This window comes from Paecilomyces variotii (assembly GCF_004022145.1).
Source record: "Paecilomyces variotii strain CBS 101075 chromosome Unknown C8Q69scaffold_3, whole genome shotgun sequence".
In the NCBI taxonomy this organism is placed as follows: domain Eukaryota; kingdom Fungi; phylum Ascomycota; class Eurotiomycetes; order Eurotiales; family Thermoascaceae; genus Paecilomyces; species Paecilomyces variotii.
This window is the reverse complement of record NW_021167142.1, coordinates 241,711-256,109: the sequence shown is the minus strand read 5'-3', so window position 1 is coordinate 256,109 and position 14,399 is coordinate 241,711. Positions and strand designations below refer to the sequence as shown.

Sequence of the window (14,399 nt, the reverse complement as noted above, 5' to 3'; positions counted from 1 at the left end):
TTCGACCTTTTTACGCGCCTCGCAAAAACATTTCACCGAACCAACCAGATCGCTCTCTCTACTAACCTGCGCGAGGCGATCTCTTTGCTCAGTCGGCGCTGGGGCCAAGCTCCCCTCCGCGCGAGTGCTTTTTCTCCAAGCATGTCCAAAGAAGCGCCGCTCTCTATTGCGGAGCGCGATTTTATCCTTGAGGCGCTGCAGGAAGATGTGCGCTTGGATGGACGTCGTTTTGACGAATTCCGTCCTCTGCACATCTCCTTTGGTCCTGAATATGGGCTGGTGACGGTGCGGCTAGGACGGACAACGTAAGTCTACTCCCGGACGCAAAACCGAATTTTTACTGACTTGTTCCTGGCAGCGTTGCTGTCCGCATTTCTGCAGAGGTGAGCAAACCTCGCGATGACCGTCCGACAGATGGCATCTTCCTCATCGCGCTCGAGTTGAGTGCTATGGGCTCTCCAGCATGGGAGAACGGACGGTGCGGGAATGGATTGTTCTCTACAGATATGAATTGTGCTAATATATCCATGCAGTCAGATCGATCTCGAGCCCTACGTGACGCGGATCCTTGACAGAGTTATCCGCCACTCCAATGCTCTGGACACAGAATCTCTCTGCATTGTGAAGGGAGTCAGCTGCTGGAGCATCCGTGCGGACGTACACGTTCTTGACTACGACGGCAATCTGATCGATGCATCCTGTATCGCTGTCATGGCAGGCCTCCAGCACTTCCGTCGACCTGACGCCGTAGTGAAAGATGGACAGGTTGTCGTTTACGACATTGATGAGCGTGTCCCGGTCCCGCTTAACATCACCCACAAGCCGCTTACAGTTACCTTCCATACATTCAATGAGGGAAAGTCGCTTCTCATGGATGCAACCCTCAAAGAGGAACAGGCAGCAGAGGGCGATATCGTGATTGCTTTGAACAACACTGGGGATATCTGCACCTTGACCAAGTCATCCGGCTTCCCCGTTAGTGCGATGAACATTGTGGTCAAGTCATCTCTTGCGCTGCAAAAGGTCAAAGAGATCAATGCAACTATTGAGAAGCTTCTGGCGGCTGATATGGCGCAGCGTGCCAAAAGGAATCGTGGAGCTGAATCGAGTGCGCAGAACGATCGGTGATAGTCGTATGATCGGTAGTGGGCGGTTTGTCTCGTTTCCAAAAAGAAAAACCATGTATCATAATCATTCAACGGACTTCAAAAAGGAAGGAATTCAGAAATAATGAAGTGATGACTTATCGAGATAGTCAGACCGTTGCAGCATCGTCAGCACGTGGGAGAAATTGCGGAGTGCCGTTATAAATAAATCTCGTATCAACTCTTGGCGGTAAAACGGCCGCGTGGAACTTATCCACAGTGCAAGACGGAGTAACTTGTACTCCTAGACCTAATTTATCACGGCCTAGGCAGAACAGATAGATCGTGGATGCCGTCGCTGTTCAGTAATTCATTCAATTCGTTTCTTATGCGTTTAGCGTAATCTAGTATATATTGTGTCCCCGGACGACTGTATGATTGTGACCAGCATTCCGGATAGATTGTCTGGTATTGGACTTTTCATACATGGCACGCTGGTCCTTTTGTCTGATGAGTCCAAGACGAGTCTTACCCAGACTGAGGATAGCGACCCCTCTTCTAAACATCATTTACCAGTGAGCAACTGCCGCCAGTGTTTGAGTGTGTCGCTGTGTCGAGGCTGCGACGTCTGTTGTCGAAGGGGCTGGTATCAGGCCATACGAGCCCCATACGCGGGCCGGTAACGATTGGTTTACGTTTATTACGCCAGCATCCCCCGTGTCAAAGCTGTCAACCGTCGAACAGCGCAGGGCTAAGCCACCAGTTCTCCTTCTTCTGGACGCAACCACGCAGGTAATTATTCCTCTGACGCGCTTCCTCTCGTTCCCCCGCGAGTTGTTATTTCACGTTCGTTTTCGATTTCAATGCCTCTCGGGCATCCCTTCGACTGCAAGTCTAGGCTAGTCAGGGTGTTTGTCCGCCCGAAACACCATGGCCAGCGGTAGGCCTCCGGGGAGCCATCCATCCGCTGGCCGCGATGAGGATCTGCTACTGGAGGAGACGACGCCCATATACAATAGCGGCCAGCGACCGCCGGTGAATGATGACCGTTTGCTACACCAGTTCAATATTGATGCCTCCGATCAAGGCCAGCCACGACCGTCCGTGTCCTACGATGATTTCGTCGGCGCAAGACAGCCACCTGGCTCAGCGGCTCACGCGGCCTCGGCGCAATATGCTTCCCAGAATGATTCGCATTTGCACGATTCGTACATGACTGGCTCAGCCACCAGGACCTACTCGCAGACATCGGACTTGGACAATTATCACCGGTATTCCGATGTTGAGGACTTTGAAGATGATCGCTCTGGGCGCGGATACTACAATCTAGAGGGAGATGACGATCATATCCCGTCTGCGGAACATGTCAGAAGGGCAAAGGAAAGGAACAGCATTCTTAGCCTGGGTGGTGGACTCATGGGGAGGGCGAAGCACATGCTTGGCATGGCCCCTGAATACTCCGAGATGGATTTGCCTCTGACGGAGGCTGGGGCAAGAAATGCGCGGGTTGATGCGACTGAAGAGGATGGGCCTCAAAGTAAAGAGAGAAAGAGATATAGCGCGGGCGATTTCAAATTCGGTTTTGGCCGGAGGAAAGCTGACCCTTCGACATTGGGGCCACGGGTTATCCTGCTCAATAACCCCCCTGCCAACGCTGCTAACAAATACGTCGACAACCATGTGTCAACTGCCAAATATAACATCATCACGTTTATACCGAAATTCCTCTTCGAACAGTTCTCGAAATATGCCAACCTGTTTTTCCTGTTTACCGCCGTCTTGCAACAGATTCCGAATATTTCACCAACAAATCGATATACTACTATTGGGCCGTTGGTGATTGTGCTTTTAGTGTCAGCAATCAAGGAGTTGGTTGAGGACTTCAAACGGAAAAGCTCGGATAAGTCCCTCAATTACTCCAAGACGAAAGTCCTCAAAGGGTCAACATTTCAAGAGGTGAAGTGGATCGATGTGGCCGTTGGAGACATTGTGCGTGTGGAATCAGAGGAGCCTTTCCCTGCGGACTTGGTCCTGCTGGCAAGTTCGGAGCCGGAGGGTCTGTGTTATATTGAAACTGCGAATCTGGACGGGGAGACAAATCTGAAAATCAAGCAGGCAATCCCCGAAACTGCACACCTGGTCAATCCCAGCGATCTAAGCAGGTTGAGTGGCCGTGTTAGGTCTGAGCAGCCAAACAGCAGTCTGTACACCTATGAGGCGACGTTGACGATGCAGGCCGGAGGCGGCGAAAAGGAGCTCTCTCTGGCGCCGGACCAGCTTCTGCTTCGAGGTGCTACCCTCCGGAATACTCCCTGGGTCCATGGCATCGTTGTCTTCACTGGTCACGAGACGAAGCTAATGAGAAATGCGACTGCCACCCCCATCAAGCGGACGGCCGTCGAGCGCATGGTTAACATGCAGATTCTGATGCTTGTCCTCATTTTGGTTGCGCTCAGTGTCATCAGTGCCGTCGGAGATTTGGTTATCCGTAAAACAGCCAAACCAGGACAACTCGCGTATCTCGATTATGGCTCTACCAGTGTGGTAAAGCAGTTCTTCTCCGATATTTTCACGTATTGGGTGCTGTACTCCAATCTCGTCCCAATTTCTCTCTTCGTGACAATAGAGATTGTCAAATACTTCCAGGCATTTCTGATAAACTCCGATCTCGATATTTACTACGACAAGACGGACACTCCGGCCACTTGCAGGACATCATCTCTGGTTGAGGAGCTAGGACAGATCGAGTACATATTCTCCGACAAGACAGGTACACTGACTTGCAACATGATGGAGTTCAAGCAGTGTAGCATCGGCGGTATCCAGTACGCGGACGAAGTCCCTGAAGACAGAAGAGCCACTGTGGAAGACGGAGTCGAGGCTGGCATTAATGACTTCAAAACGCTCCGGGAGAATCTCAAATCGCACCCGACCCGGAACGCCATCCATCATTTCTTGGCGCTTCTAGCAACATGCCACACTGTTATTCCTGAGAGAAACGACAAGAACCCCGGGAAAATCAAGTACCAAGCTGCCTCTCCCGATGAGGGTGCACTGGTTGAAGGTGCTGTCATGTTGGGGTACGAGTTCACGAATCGGAAACCGCGGTCAGTTATCATAACGGTGGACGGTCAAGATTACGAGTACGAACTGCTGGCAGTTTGTGAGTTCAATTCAACTAGGAAAAGGATGTCGACAATCTTCAGATGCCCGGATGGCAAAATTCGAGTTTATTGCAAAGGTGCAGATACCGTCATTCTCGAGCGTCTCGGCCCGGATAATCCAATCGTTGAAGCTACCTTGCAACATCTGGAGGAGTATGCTTCAGAGGGTCTTCGGACGCTTTGCTTGGCAATGCGAGAAGTTCCAGAGGACGAGTTCCAGCAATGGTACCAGATCTTCGACAAAGCTGCCACTACTGTCAGCGGAAACCGTGCGGAAGAACTTGATAAGGCGTCAGAGCTCATTGAGAAAGACTTTTATCTTCTGGGAGCGACTGCTATTGAGGATAGACTGCAGGACGGTGTTCCTGACACTATCCACACGTTGCAAACGGCTGGTATTAAGATCTGGGTCTTGACTGGCGACAGACAGGAGACTGCAATCAACATTGGAATGTCTTGCAAGCTTATCTCAGAGGACATGACGCTGTTGATCGTGAATGAAGAGTCAGCTCAGGCGACGCGAGAAAATTTGACGAAGAAGATACAAGCCGTTCAGAGCCAGGCCAGTAGTGGTGAAGTGGAACCACTTGCTCTTATCATCGACGGTAAATCCTTGACTTTCGCGCTCGAGAAAGACATGGAAAAGCTCTTCCTGGATCTGGCCATCGTGTGTAAGGCGGTTGTTTGTTGGTAAGTTATACTCTTCTCAAAAGAATGTTCTCAGATCCCCTTACTGACTGTGTCTCAAGCCGTGTGTCACCATTGCAGAAAGCTCTTGTCGTCAAGCTTGTCAAACGGAATCTAAAATCCCTGCTTCTTGCCATTGGTGATGGTGCAAACGATGTCTCTATGATCCAAGCCGCTCATGTGGGAGTCGGTATCAGCGGTGTCGAAGGTCTTCAAGCCGCCCGGTCTGCCGATGTCTCGATTGCTCAGTTCCGGTTCCTTCGAAAGCTACTTCTTGTTCATGGTGCTTGGAGTTATCAACGTATCAGCAAGGTTATTCTTTATTCATTCTATAAAAACATCGCTCTGTACATGACGCAGTTCTGGGTAAGCTATGCTCTCTGCTCTTACAAATTCTTCCAGTCCGCTAATTCCCTTTGTCTAGTATGCTTTTCAAAATGCCTTCTCCGGCGAAGTCATTTACGAATCATGGACCCTCTCCTTCTACAACGTCTTTTTCACGGTGCTTCCTCCATTCGCCATGGGTATTTTCGACCAGTTCATTTCAGCCAGACTATTGGATCGGTATCCTCAGCTTTACCAGTTGGGACAGAAAGGCGTTTTCTTTAAGATGCACAGTTTCTGGTCTTGGATTGCAAACGGGTTCTACCACTCCCTAATTGCCTACATTGCGTCGCAGCTCTTCTTCCTGTGGGACCTACCGCAATATGACGGCAAAGTTGCCGGCCATTGGGTGTGGGGTACGGCACTCTACACTGCTGTTCTGGCCACGGTACTTGGCAAAGCAGCGCTTGTGACAAACATCTGGACAAAATACACCTTCATCGCTATCCCTGGATCCATGGTCATCTGGATGATCTTCCTTCCAGCTTACGGTTACGCAGCTCCAGCTATCGGCTTCTCGAACGAATACCACGGTATCATTCCCCGTCTTTTCACCTCCCCTGTGTTTTGGGGAATGGCCCTGGTGCTCCCTCCTCTTTGCCTCCTTCGTGATTTCGCCTGGAAGTACGCCAAGCGGATGTACTATCCCCAAGCATACCATCACGTTCAAGAGATCCAGAAATATAACGTTCAAGATTACCGCCCGCGGATGGAGCAGTTCCAGAAGGCCATCAGGAAAGTCCGACAGGTACAGCGCATGCGCAAACAGCGTGGCTATGCTTTCAGTCAGGCCGACGAAGGTGGACAGATGAGGGTAGTTAATGCTTACGACACCACGAGAGCCCGAGGACGCTACGGCGAAATGGCCAGCTCAAGGCCGGGCATATGATTCCAGATCACTTTTTTACTTCTTTCTTTCTTTCTTACCGGGAAACTAACTCTTGAAGAGTGTGGAATCGGAGGAGGGATAGTGTATGCTTATTATTTGTCGAAAGCGCGCTTGGGGAAATTTATTTATGTGCAATAAAATCTTAGGCATTCATCACCATCTTTCTTTTCTTCTTCGTCTTCTTCTTCTTCTCCTTTTGTTGTTTTGGTTGTTGCCGATGATTCGAATCAGTTCGGATTCGAAAGCAGTTTTCTATGAGTTTTCAGTGTTCTTAATGAGTCTCCTAGTATGTATACAATGTACGGGATAGCGAGCGGTTGTTTCGATAAATGAACAGAATCCTTACTCTATGGAAAACTGAAGAATAGACTGAAAAAAATGGTGTAGATGATAAAAGGGGGTATAGATCTTGATAACAAACAAGCTTAATGCGTGTATATATATGTATGGTGGTTACGATATATCCCTAGCTTGTTTCAACACATCCGCTCCCAAATATCTATAGATTGCTAGTTACTAAAATCGATACTTAGTTAACTATATTTACCTTATGTTAACTAACTACCTCGTACACCTCTCCGTCGCCGGTCTCCATCCCACACCCAACCCTTCCATGACCAACTTCTCCCTCTCTTCCCACGTGGCGCCTCCACGCTCAAGATCTATGACCTGTCCACCAGACGTCCGTTCCCGAACACCGCTCGAATCAAACTTCCATCTGTGCGCTTTCCTCGCGTATCGTCGTAGGTCGCGCTCGAAGGTAGTATCGCCAGACCAGCCAAGTACGGCGCAGCCGACGGTCCGCCAGGGAGAGATGATGATGTCGACACGACGGTGGGGGTTCGGGTTTCGGCGTCGTTTTGCACGCGCTTGGTCTTCGGGTGGTAGGTCGGTTTCAGTTTCGGTGTTTGGGTTATGGTCGTTGTCGTTGTCGTTGTCGTTGTCGTCGTAATGGGGATCTTGCCATACGACGAGGGCTTTATCGAGAGTGTCGAATGTTTGGCCTGGAGGGTCGTCGCCGCGGAAAGGGAGGGTTTGTTGATCGCGATGGGAAGTCGTCATGTGCAGAGATAGGGTGTGTGTGATCCAGCCTTCTTCCTCGAGACTTCGGACGACATCGACGACCAGGTTCTTCGTTACGGTCTCGTTGCGATGGCTGAGGACAAGGTCGACGTCGCCGCTGACATCCTTGCCGCGACGATAGCCGCCGACGATGATACATTCGACTCCACGGCCGTCGTATTCGCATCCTGGACGGACGCGGTTCGCATGACGATGGATAATGCGGCCGATTTCTTCAACCTCAGCGCGCGGAATGCCTTGGCCGAACTCATCGTAGTATTTGACTCCGATCTGCTGCACGCGCGAGAGCGTGTCCCAGCCGTGCTCGATGACGTCGTCTAAATCGCGCCATTCGCGCAGATAGTAGAAATCGCGAGCTGTTTTGGCACCTACTCCCCAGATGTTGTAGAATGTGTGGAGAGTGCGTAGGACTGGATCTGTATCGAGTACCCGTGCCGCGGCTACAGTGCCGTCGGGACTCTCTTTGAACTCAGCGAAGAGACTGGCAATTTTAGTATCGCAGCCAGGGAGGGAGAGGACCTCCATTGGAGTTCGGAACTCGTAAGGATAGGCTGCTATGGCTGCGATTGAAGTACTGTATGCCCGGACGCCGATCTCATCCAGCGTCAACTCTCTCGCTTTGCGGATCTTGATGAGCTGTTCTATGAACCTCTCATTTGGCGGATGGAGCGGTGCAGACCGCATGCAAGCGTAGGTGATATTGTTTTTGACCCAGTCCGGAGCAGGTGGTAGAGGAACAGCCGCGTCATGTTCGGATGTAGTCTGTCGATATAGCTTCGGGGGCTGCCACTGACTTTGACGGCCGTCCTCTCGCTCCCTTGATCGGCGAGTCGCGACATGCGGTTTCATGAAAGATGGTGATGGCTTTGACGCTGCATCCTCCCTTGCGCGATCCAGGATACGTTTTGCATCTGTGTCTTTGCTTGTCCTGGTCGGACTCGGAGAGGCTGAGCTCACAGAACGGCTGTCAAACCTGGTGACTGCAGTGACCATCAAGTTCTCCGGACGAGGGATGACTCGAGCGCGATAGACGACATAAGGAGCTGGAGATAACGACTTCCTAGCTTCCATGCACTCATGGAACCATTCGAGCTTGACGACCTTGACCTCTCCCGCAGGAGCTAGGGCAAGAGAAGAAGAAGTCGTCGCGCATGAAGTCGTCGAAGCCGCTGCTGGAGATGGCGATTTCGCTTTTCTGAGATGCTTTGCCGGGACATGATGACTCGTTTCACCATCCACTTCGTTCTCTGATTCTGTATCCAGGTTGATCACCTCAGATTCCTCTGTGCGTGTCTTGAGCTGCTTTTCGACTCCCCTTTCCAACCGTCTTCGTTTAACAGGCGGTTCCGGACTGGGTGTACTGTTGCTTACTTCCTCCGTCCAGAGACCACGCGACCTCAACTCCAGCGCTGCACGTTTCTTCTGGCTCACCTTCCCTAAGACTAATTTAGCCTCAGAGACATCATATGTCAGAGGTGCGCGGCAGTCTGCCAGCGTCTCTTCGACTTGATGCAATTCATCCAGAGTGAGGTGAGTTGGGAGAACGAAGATGGGCGGGAAGCCTGCAAAAGACGGTCGTTTGCCAGGGAGCTCGTCGTCAGGATCCTCCGTGGAAGCTCGAGATATGGATGGTGAATGTTCCATTGTAGGAGGAAGAAGATACAAGCATGCGCATACATATAGGTTTGGAATAATACTGGATGGATGGATGTATTATGCAAGGGATTAAACGAGGTGGCAGTGAATCGACCATGCACGGGGGGTTTATAAAGGCAACTTTGCTCGAGACATAGATGCATCCCAGTATAAGAAACAAAAGCCCATTGGTGAATAAAACGATATACAGATTATTTCAGCAAGACCGGTGTATTATCTCATGAGGCCGAGTCTGCTTGGATTGCGCGCACAGAGAGCAACGAGCGGATAACTAGACAGGATTTCCATGCTGGAAATATTACACAACGGAGCAAGGATATATTAATATGGAAGCAGGAAAACAAGCAAGGGTGGAGTAATTTTGTGAATGGAGATTGTGCATTTGCATCTCCAGGGATATTAGTTAGAGTAAGTAATACAGTGTACACTTCTCGCAACCGCTCCGAAGTGGTTTTTTTTTGTTCGCTCGGGAAGCCAACGTCATCGTCGAGTGCTGGCTATTCCTCGTGTTCGGCTCGAAATACCGAGCCGCTTGCATCCTGATGGCGAATCTTGTAGACTAGTAGTAGTATTCAGCACTTGGCGAGTGAAACTTCCTCAAACGGTTGTACTGCATGCTGTTTTGAATGGAGCCGGTGCTGCCAGATGACCAATATGGTCTCGGCGGCTCTCTAGTCCATGTTACTACTTAAGTATGCAGCAGAAAGTACCTACTATCGATGTTCTGTGTATCACTAATAGATCTAAGAGTCTTCTTTTCATGTGTTGACGGATGTATATGGGTTGATCAGTCTCTGTTAGACTGGGGCCTGTTCGCAAAGCTCGGATGAAAGTGTTCCCTTCAGCGAGAGAAGAGACAGTACGAGCTGCTTTTCGATTAATAGATTCGAACTACTTACACTTCAGGTATCAACGGATCACTCTGGTCGCCCTTGGCAGCTTTCACAGAGACTTGCGTTGCAGATCCCTTCCCAACAGCATCTGCAGCTGCCGAACCTTCCTGCAGATTCCCCCCGGCTGTAGTTGTAGTAGAGATCTCTCCACCGACCCTACTGATACCACCCGCATCGCCATCCAATGACCCCTCTTCGTCCACAATGTCAGCTTGGCCATGTCGCTTGCCAAACCATCTTCTCCACGGTTTGTAGAGGGCCACGCTCAGTAGGCCACATATAAGGAACAATCCGCAGATAGAACCGCCAATCACATCGTAATAGTCTCCTGCCGTCTCGACACCGTCCCAAAACTTACCTTTCGGCTCCGCCACGTTTTGAATCATGGTGAGCAGCTGTATAACACCAATAACAATGGCGACGATAACGGTAAGGGTAGTGAGGACAATGGAGTAATATAGAAAAGCCACTGGATCGCGAGGATTGGCGGAATGATTTGGCCCCTCTGTATGAACGTCGATAACGTCGGACGATCCTACAGAGTCGGATCTCCGTGCTTTAGGAAGGAAGTTTGCGGCAGGCTGGACGTATAGAGACAGCATGAGAGCACCGTCCATGGTGTCGATGAGGCACATGCCCGCTATAAGATTTTCAGTATCGAAATGCAAGGAGCCTACAATGATCATAATTAACGAGCTTGAAGGGTTCCCTACCAGTGAAGAGAATAGGGAAGATCAAGATCACCCAGAAATCGGTACCCTTTGCTGCCTGAATGGAAGAGATTCCAAGCAGTGCAATTTCCGAAGATGTATCGAATCCGAGACCGAAGAGCACGCCCAACGGATACATTTTCCAGGGCCTAAACTCTATTCAGCACATGTAAACACTTCTCTTTGAAGGGACAGAGAAACTTACCGATCAATCAGCCGGAACATCTTCTTTAGCAAAGAAAAAAGGATCCCGCCTCCCTCAATCTTCCATGCCTCGTCTTCCTCTCCTTCTCCCAGATTCAGAACCTTTTGCATCTGTTTAAACAGCTTGTAGAGGATGTACGCATTCATGATACCCAGCAGGATGAGAAAGGCGGCGCTGACGGAGCTGCCGATGATACCGCCGATGGTGCTGAAACTGTCGAACCGCGAGGATACTGCAGCAGCAGTGGCTGCCACGACAATAGAGGTGATAATGACAATGCTGATATCGATTATCAATACGGGGAAGTGAGCAGCACGGCAAATGTCGATACTTACGTGGAATGGCCCAACGAAAAGAAAGTCCCAACGGTGACGGGCATCTGTCCAGTGGCGAGCAGCCTTCTCGTCATCAAATCAATCGCCTATCGATCAGATAGATGAAGTCAGGCATATATCACGGAATTAGTCATATCCTGGTGGTTCTTACCGAGATATGGTCCGCATCGAGGGCGTGTCTCAGACCAAGGGAGTATGAGATGGCAGCAGTAGAGACCAAGGAACTATAGACGAAGAAAGATTAACTTTGTTCACACCAACAAATAATTTTGGTCGCTTCTGATAGAGCCGTTCGGGCTTCAGCTTTTCCCGGCCAAAAATGCATACATGCATGTCTGTTGCGAAATTGTAGCACTTACGTGTAGTAATGCTAGTTATAATCTGTCAGTGATTAAGAAACAGTACTACAAAACATATCACAAATTAAATAATCAGAAATGGTGAATGGTGGATGACAGTGTAAGATAAGCCAAAAATAATCCCAAATAAAATATCTACATCGTCAAATCATAACACATAACGGGACAATGCACTTCATGAACTGAACAATAAACAAGAGAACTGACGTACCAAGACAATGGCTGCAGCAATCCACACGACAACATTGACTATCGCGATGAGAGCTATGATCCCAATGGCAGGAAGCGGGATCTTTCTGATCCCCGGCCAACTGCGATGCGATCGTTCCACCCGTCCCAGCAGGGACTTCTTCATAGATCTCTCCTCATATCCTGTCGCTCCATATGACGGAATTGGGTCATCTGGAGGAAGAGAGGCCGAGGGGGAAAGTGGACGGGACATTATAGGTCTCTCTCCACGGCCCTTATGCTATCTTCGATTATCGAATCAGTCAGGTAGAATCTTCCTTGCAAGTATCCGGTCTTTTCCTCCGCCCTCTGCACCAAAATGAAGATAGATGGTGATAATATGTGAAATATGGAGGTAAAAGATCTTGCGGGGAGAGGAGATCCCAAAAGAGCAATGAGTGTCGGTGACGAAAACGAATAATAGAATGCGGAGAGCGGGGGAGAGAGAGAAAGAGATAAGAAGAAATCAAGGAACAATCACTATTATTATTCAGCCGGCTTTGCCATGTTTAAATGCTCAAAGGGTGAATTGATTCTCTCGAAATTTATTATTATTATCTTATTATTATTATTCGATGCTATCGAGAAAGAGAAAAAAGATAAAAAGCCCTAACCAACAATCCTTTCCCCGCCGCTGGTGGTGCTATTTTCTTCCTCCCTCTTGGCTTCTCATAGCGGGGTGTTATTTCTCCTCCCATGCCCCCCCGATCTAGCCCGGCCATGGCGAGCTCCGATAGATCTGAGAGGAAGAAATGCGAAATATAATTTGGCCATTGGATCGCGATATTTTTAAGTTGTGCGGCGCCACGACCAACGGGTTCATTGTTGGGAATGCTTCATCTTCATTTGCGCGGTGATCCGTATACCAAGACCGCCGGCGCGTCCACTTGTGGGCATTGCGCTCTTATCTCCCGGGCTGATTATCGGGAACGGCCGAAAGAACTTGCTCAAAATGACTAACGTCCTGCAGGTCTTTTGTTGTTTACATGATCAACTGTCCATTCTCTCCGATTGAGCCCCGACGTGGTGTGCTTGCAAGCCATTATTGTATGAGACAGGCACTGATCAACCAGGTAGTGCTACAGAGCTGACTTGCAGATTCACAATCCTCCTGTATACACTCAAATCGGATCAACTCCTCTCCAAGACGCCTGTAACAGGCTGAGAATTCCGGGGCTGCAATACTTGATGACCTCGGACATAGGTCCTCAGCGGTAGCTAGTCCTGAGGGATCCTGCATTCCCCAATTCGTTAGCAGGCGACTTGACGACATGAATGGAACAAAGATAAAATACCAGCTGCTTACTGGTCCGGCTCCGTTGTATAAAGCCAACCTTGTCATCTCACGTCCCGAGTCACTCTACAGATGAGTCGGTTAGACAACTTCACGAACTGTAGATATTACAGTGAGTCACAATCCCCTCGATTTGCGAAGACGCCATGCGATGGAATAAAATTCTTTTCCCTGATATATAGATCGGAAATGGTGGTTCTAGCACTGGTTTCATCGAACAGCCATCTCCGGCGACGGAATCCACATAGTCACCGTCCGCTCGTTCTGATGAAACTCCGGCCCGATGAGGATATTCCATTCATTCCGCGTTATAGGCGTAACATCCGACGCAGACACTGGTGTCGTCGGGCCTCGTCGCAGGGGCGTACCACTGCGTGGTGGTATCGGCTGCTGTTGTCTTCGACCAACCCGAGGGCCTCGAAACGGGGAGCGTCGCTGACATTCTTGCTTCTGATGCACGCGCTGAAAGACGATGCCATCCTGGCGGTATTTAGTTCTGTAAGCATCCGCCACCTTCACCAGAACCTGGTCCGAAACATCCAAGTGGTCATAGACACGATGGAAAAAGGCCTTGCTGAACGGCCGGCCCTGTAAATGTTTGATCGTCTGCCTGAGCAGGTGGACACAGGAACTGATGTATGTTTCTTCTGGGATGCGAGTCGTTCCGTGAGACAGCATGCAGAGACGACGTTTGAGCATATAGACCCGATCGATACTGAGCAACGTAAGCCCTTCCTCACTGAACAGAATCTCATTCTGCCTGAGGGATTGCTCGATGATATACTCATTGCTATGCCGCTGCAGCTGGCCCGCTGCTAGAGCATCTACCCAGCTCTGCCCAAGCGAGAACTTCCTCGATGCTTTCTCGATAATCCGCTCTAGTGTCTTGCGCGACTCCCGATCCAACGCCGTGACGGGGATGACAGTCAGATCTGAACTCTGACCAGTGGGGAATGGCTTCTCCCATCCGACTAGCATAGTGAGGTGCATCGCTTTCTGCTGCAGTTTTCTGGAGATGTATTGGAGAGCCGACCGGGCTGATGGGACAAGGGTCTCGAAATCGAAGTCCGCATCGGGCGACATGGGCGGCGAGATCATATCTGTTGTCACTGTCCGTGTGGTACTGGGGATGTAGATACCGGCTGGACGAGGGAGACGTAGTATTCCCATGATGAGTAGCAATCCAATAAGGAGCGTTATCAATGTAGAAATAATGAAAGTAGAAATTCCAGATCCAAGATACGAGGATGACCCAAAAACAAATTCAGCAACAGAGGAAATGGGAGTAGTCCGTATCTTTCAAGCGTGGTATATCGAAACGTAGGACCTCACCCACGAACACAAATATCTCGAGTCAATAAAACGAAACCCAAATTTTCAACCAAACTGGTCTGAAGATATAAGTACCTGATCAACTCTATCGTAAA

General features: G+C 49.8%; 5 protein-coding genes across 5 annotated transcripts; 2 read left to right on the top strand and 3 right to left on the bottom strand.

Moving 5' to 3' along the window:
• Positions 1–56: 56 nt before the first annotated feature.
• On the top strand, positions 57–1,444 carry C8Q69DRAFT_460501 (exoribonuclease complex, subunit Rrp45). Its single transcript, XM_028630166.1, has 3 exons — positions 57–305; positions 359–478; positions 534–1,444. Exons 1-3 carry the CDS (start codon positions 142–144, stop codon positions 1,126–1,128), a joined length of 879 nt encoding a protein of 292 aa, XP_028486253.1. The 5' UTR covers positions 57–141; the 3' UTR covers positions 1,129–1,444.
• A 381-nt stretch (positions 1,445–1,825) lies between these two features.
• On the top strand, positions 1,826–6,610 carry C8Q69DRAFT_415012 (P-type ATPase). The gene is made up of 3 exons (XM_028628340.1): positions 1,826–4,939; positions 4,999–5,302; positions 5,361–6,610. Exons 1-3 carry the CDS (start codon positions 2,016–2,018, stop codon positions 6,207–6,209), a joined length of 4,077 nt encoding a protein of 1,358 aa, XP_028486252.1. The 5' UTR covers positions 1,826–2,015; the 3' UTR covers positions 6,210–6,610.
• Positions 6,611–6,746: 136 nt separating this feature from the next.
• On the bottom strand, positions 6,747–9,389 carry C8Q69DRAFT_198834 (putative terminal deoxynucleotidyl transferase). Its single transcript, XM_028626060.1, has one exon. The coding sequence runs from the start codon at positions 8,934–8,936 to the stop codon at positions 6,771–6,773; it is 2,166 nt and encodes a 721-aa protein (XP_028486251.1). The 5' UTR covers positions 8,937–9,389; the 3' UTR covers positions 6,747–6,770.
• A 454-nt stretch (positions 9,390–9,843) lies between these two features.
• On the bottom strand, positions 9,844–11,892 carry C8Q69DRAFT_505494 (putative nickel transport protein; the record flags this gene model as incomplete). Its single annotated transcript, XM_028632714.1, has 7 exons — positions 9,844–10,481; positions 10,555–10,700; positions 10,757–11,035; positions 11,092–11,177; positions 11,243–11,315; positions 11,451–11,461; positions 11,662–11,892. 7 exons carry the CDS (start codon positions 11,890–11,892, stop codon positions 9,844–9,846), a joined length of 1,464 nt encoding a protein of 487 aa, XP_028486250.1.
• Positions 11,893–13,182: 1,290 nt separating this feature from the next.
• Positions 13,183–14,142, bottom strand: C8Q69DRAFT_505493 (hypothetical protein; the record flags this gene model as incomplete). The annotated part of the gene is made up of 1 exon (XM_028632713.1): positions 13,183–14,142. The coding sequence occupies one exon, from the start codon at positions 14,140–14,142 to the stop codon at positions 13,183–13,185; it is 960 nt and encodes a 319-aa protein (XP_028486249.1).
• Positions 14,143–14,399: the final 257 nt, after the last annotated feature.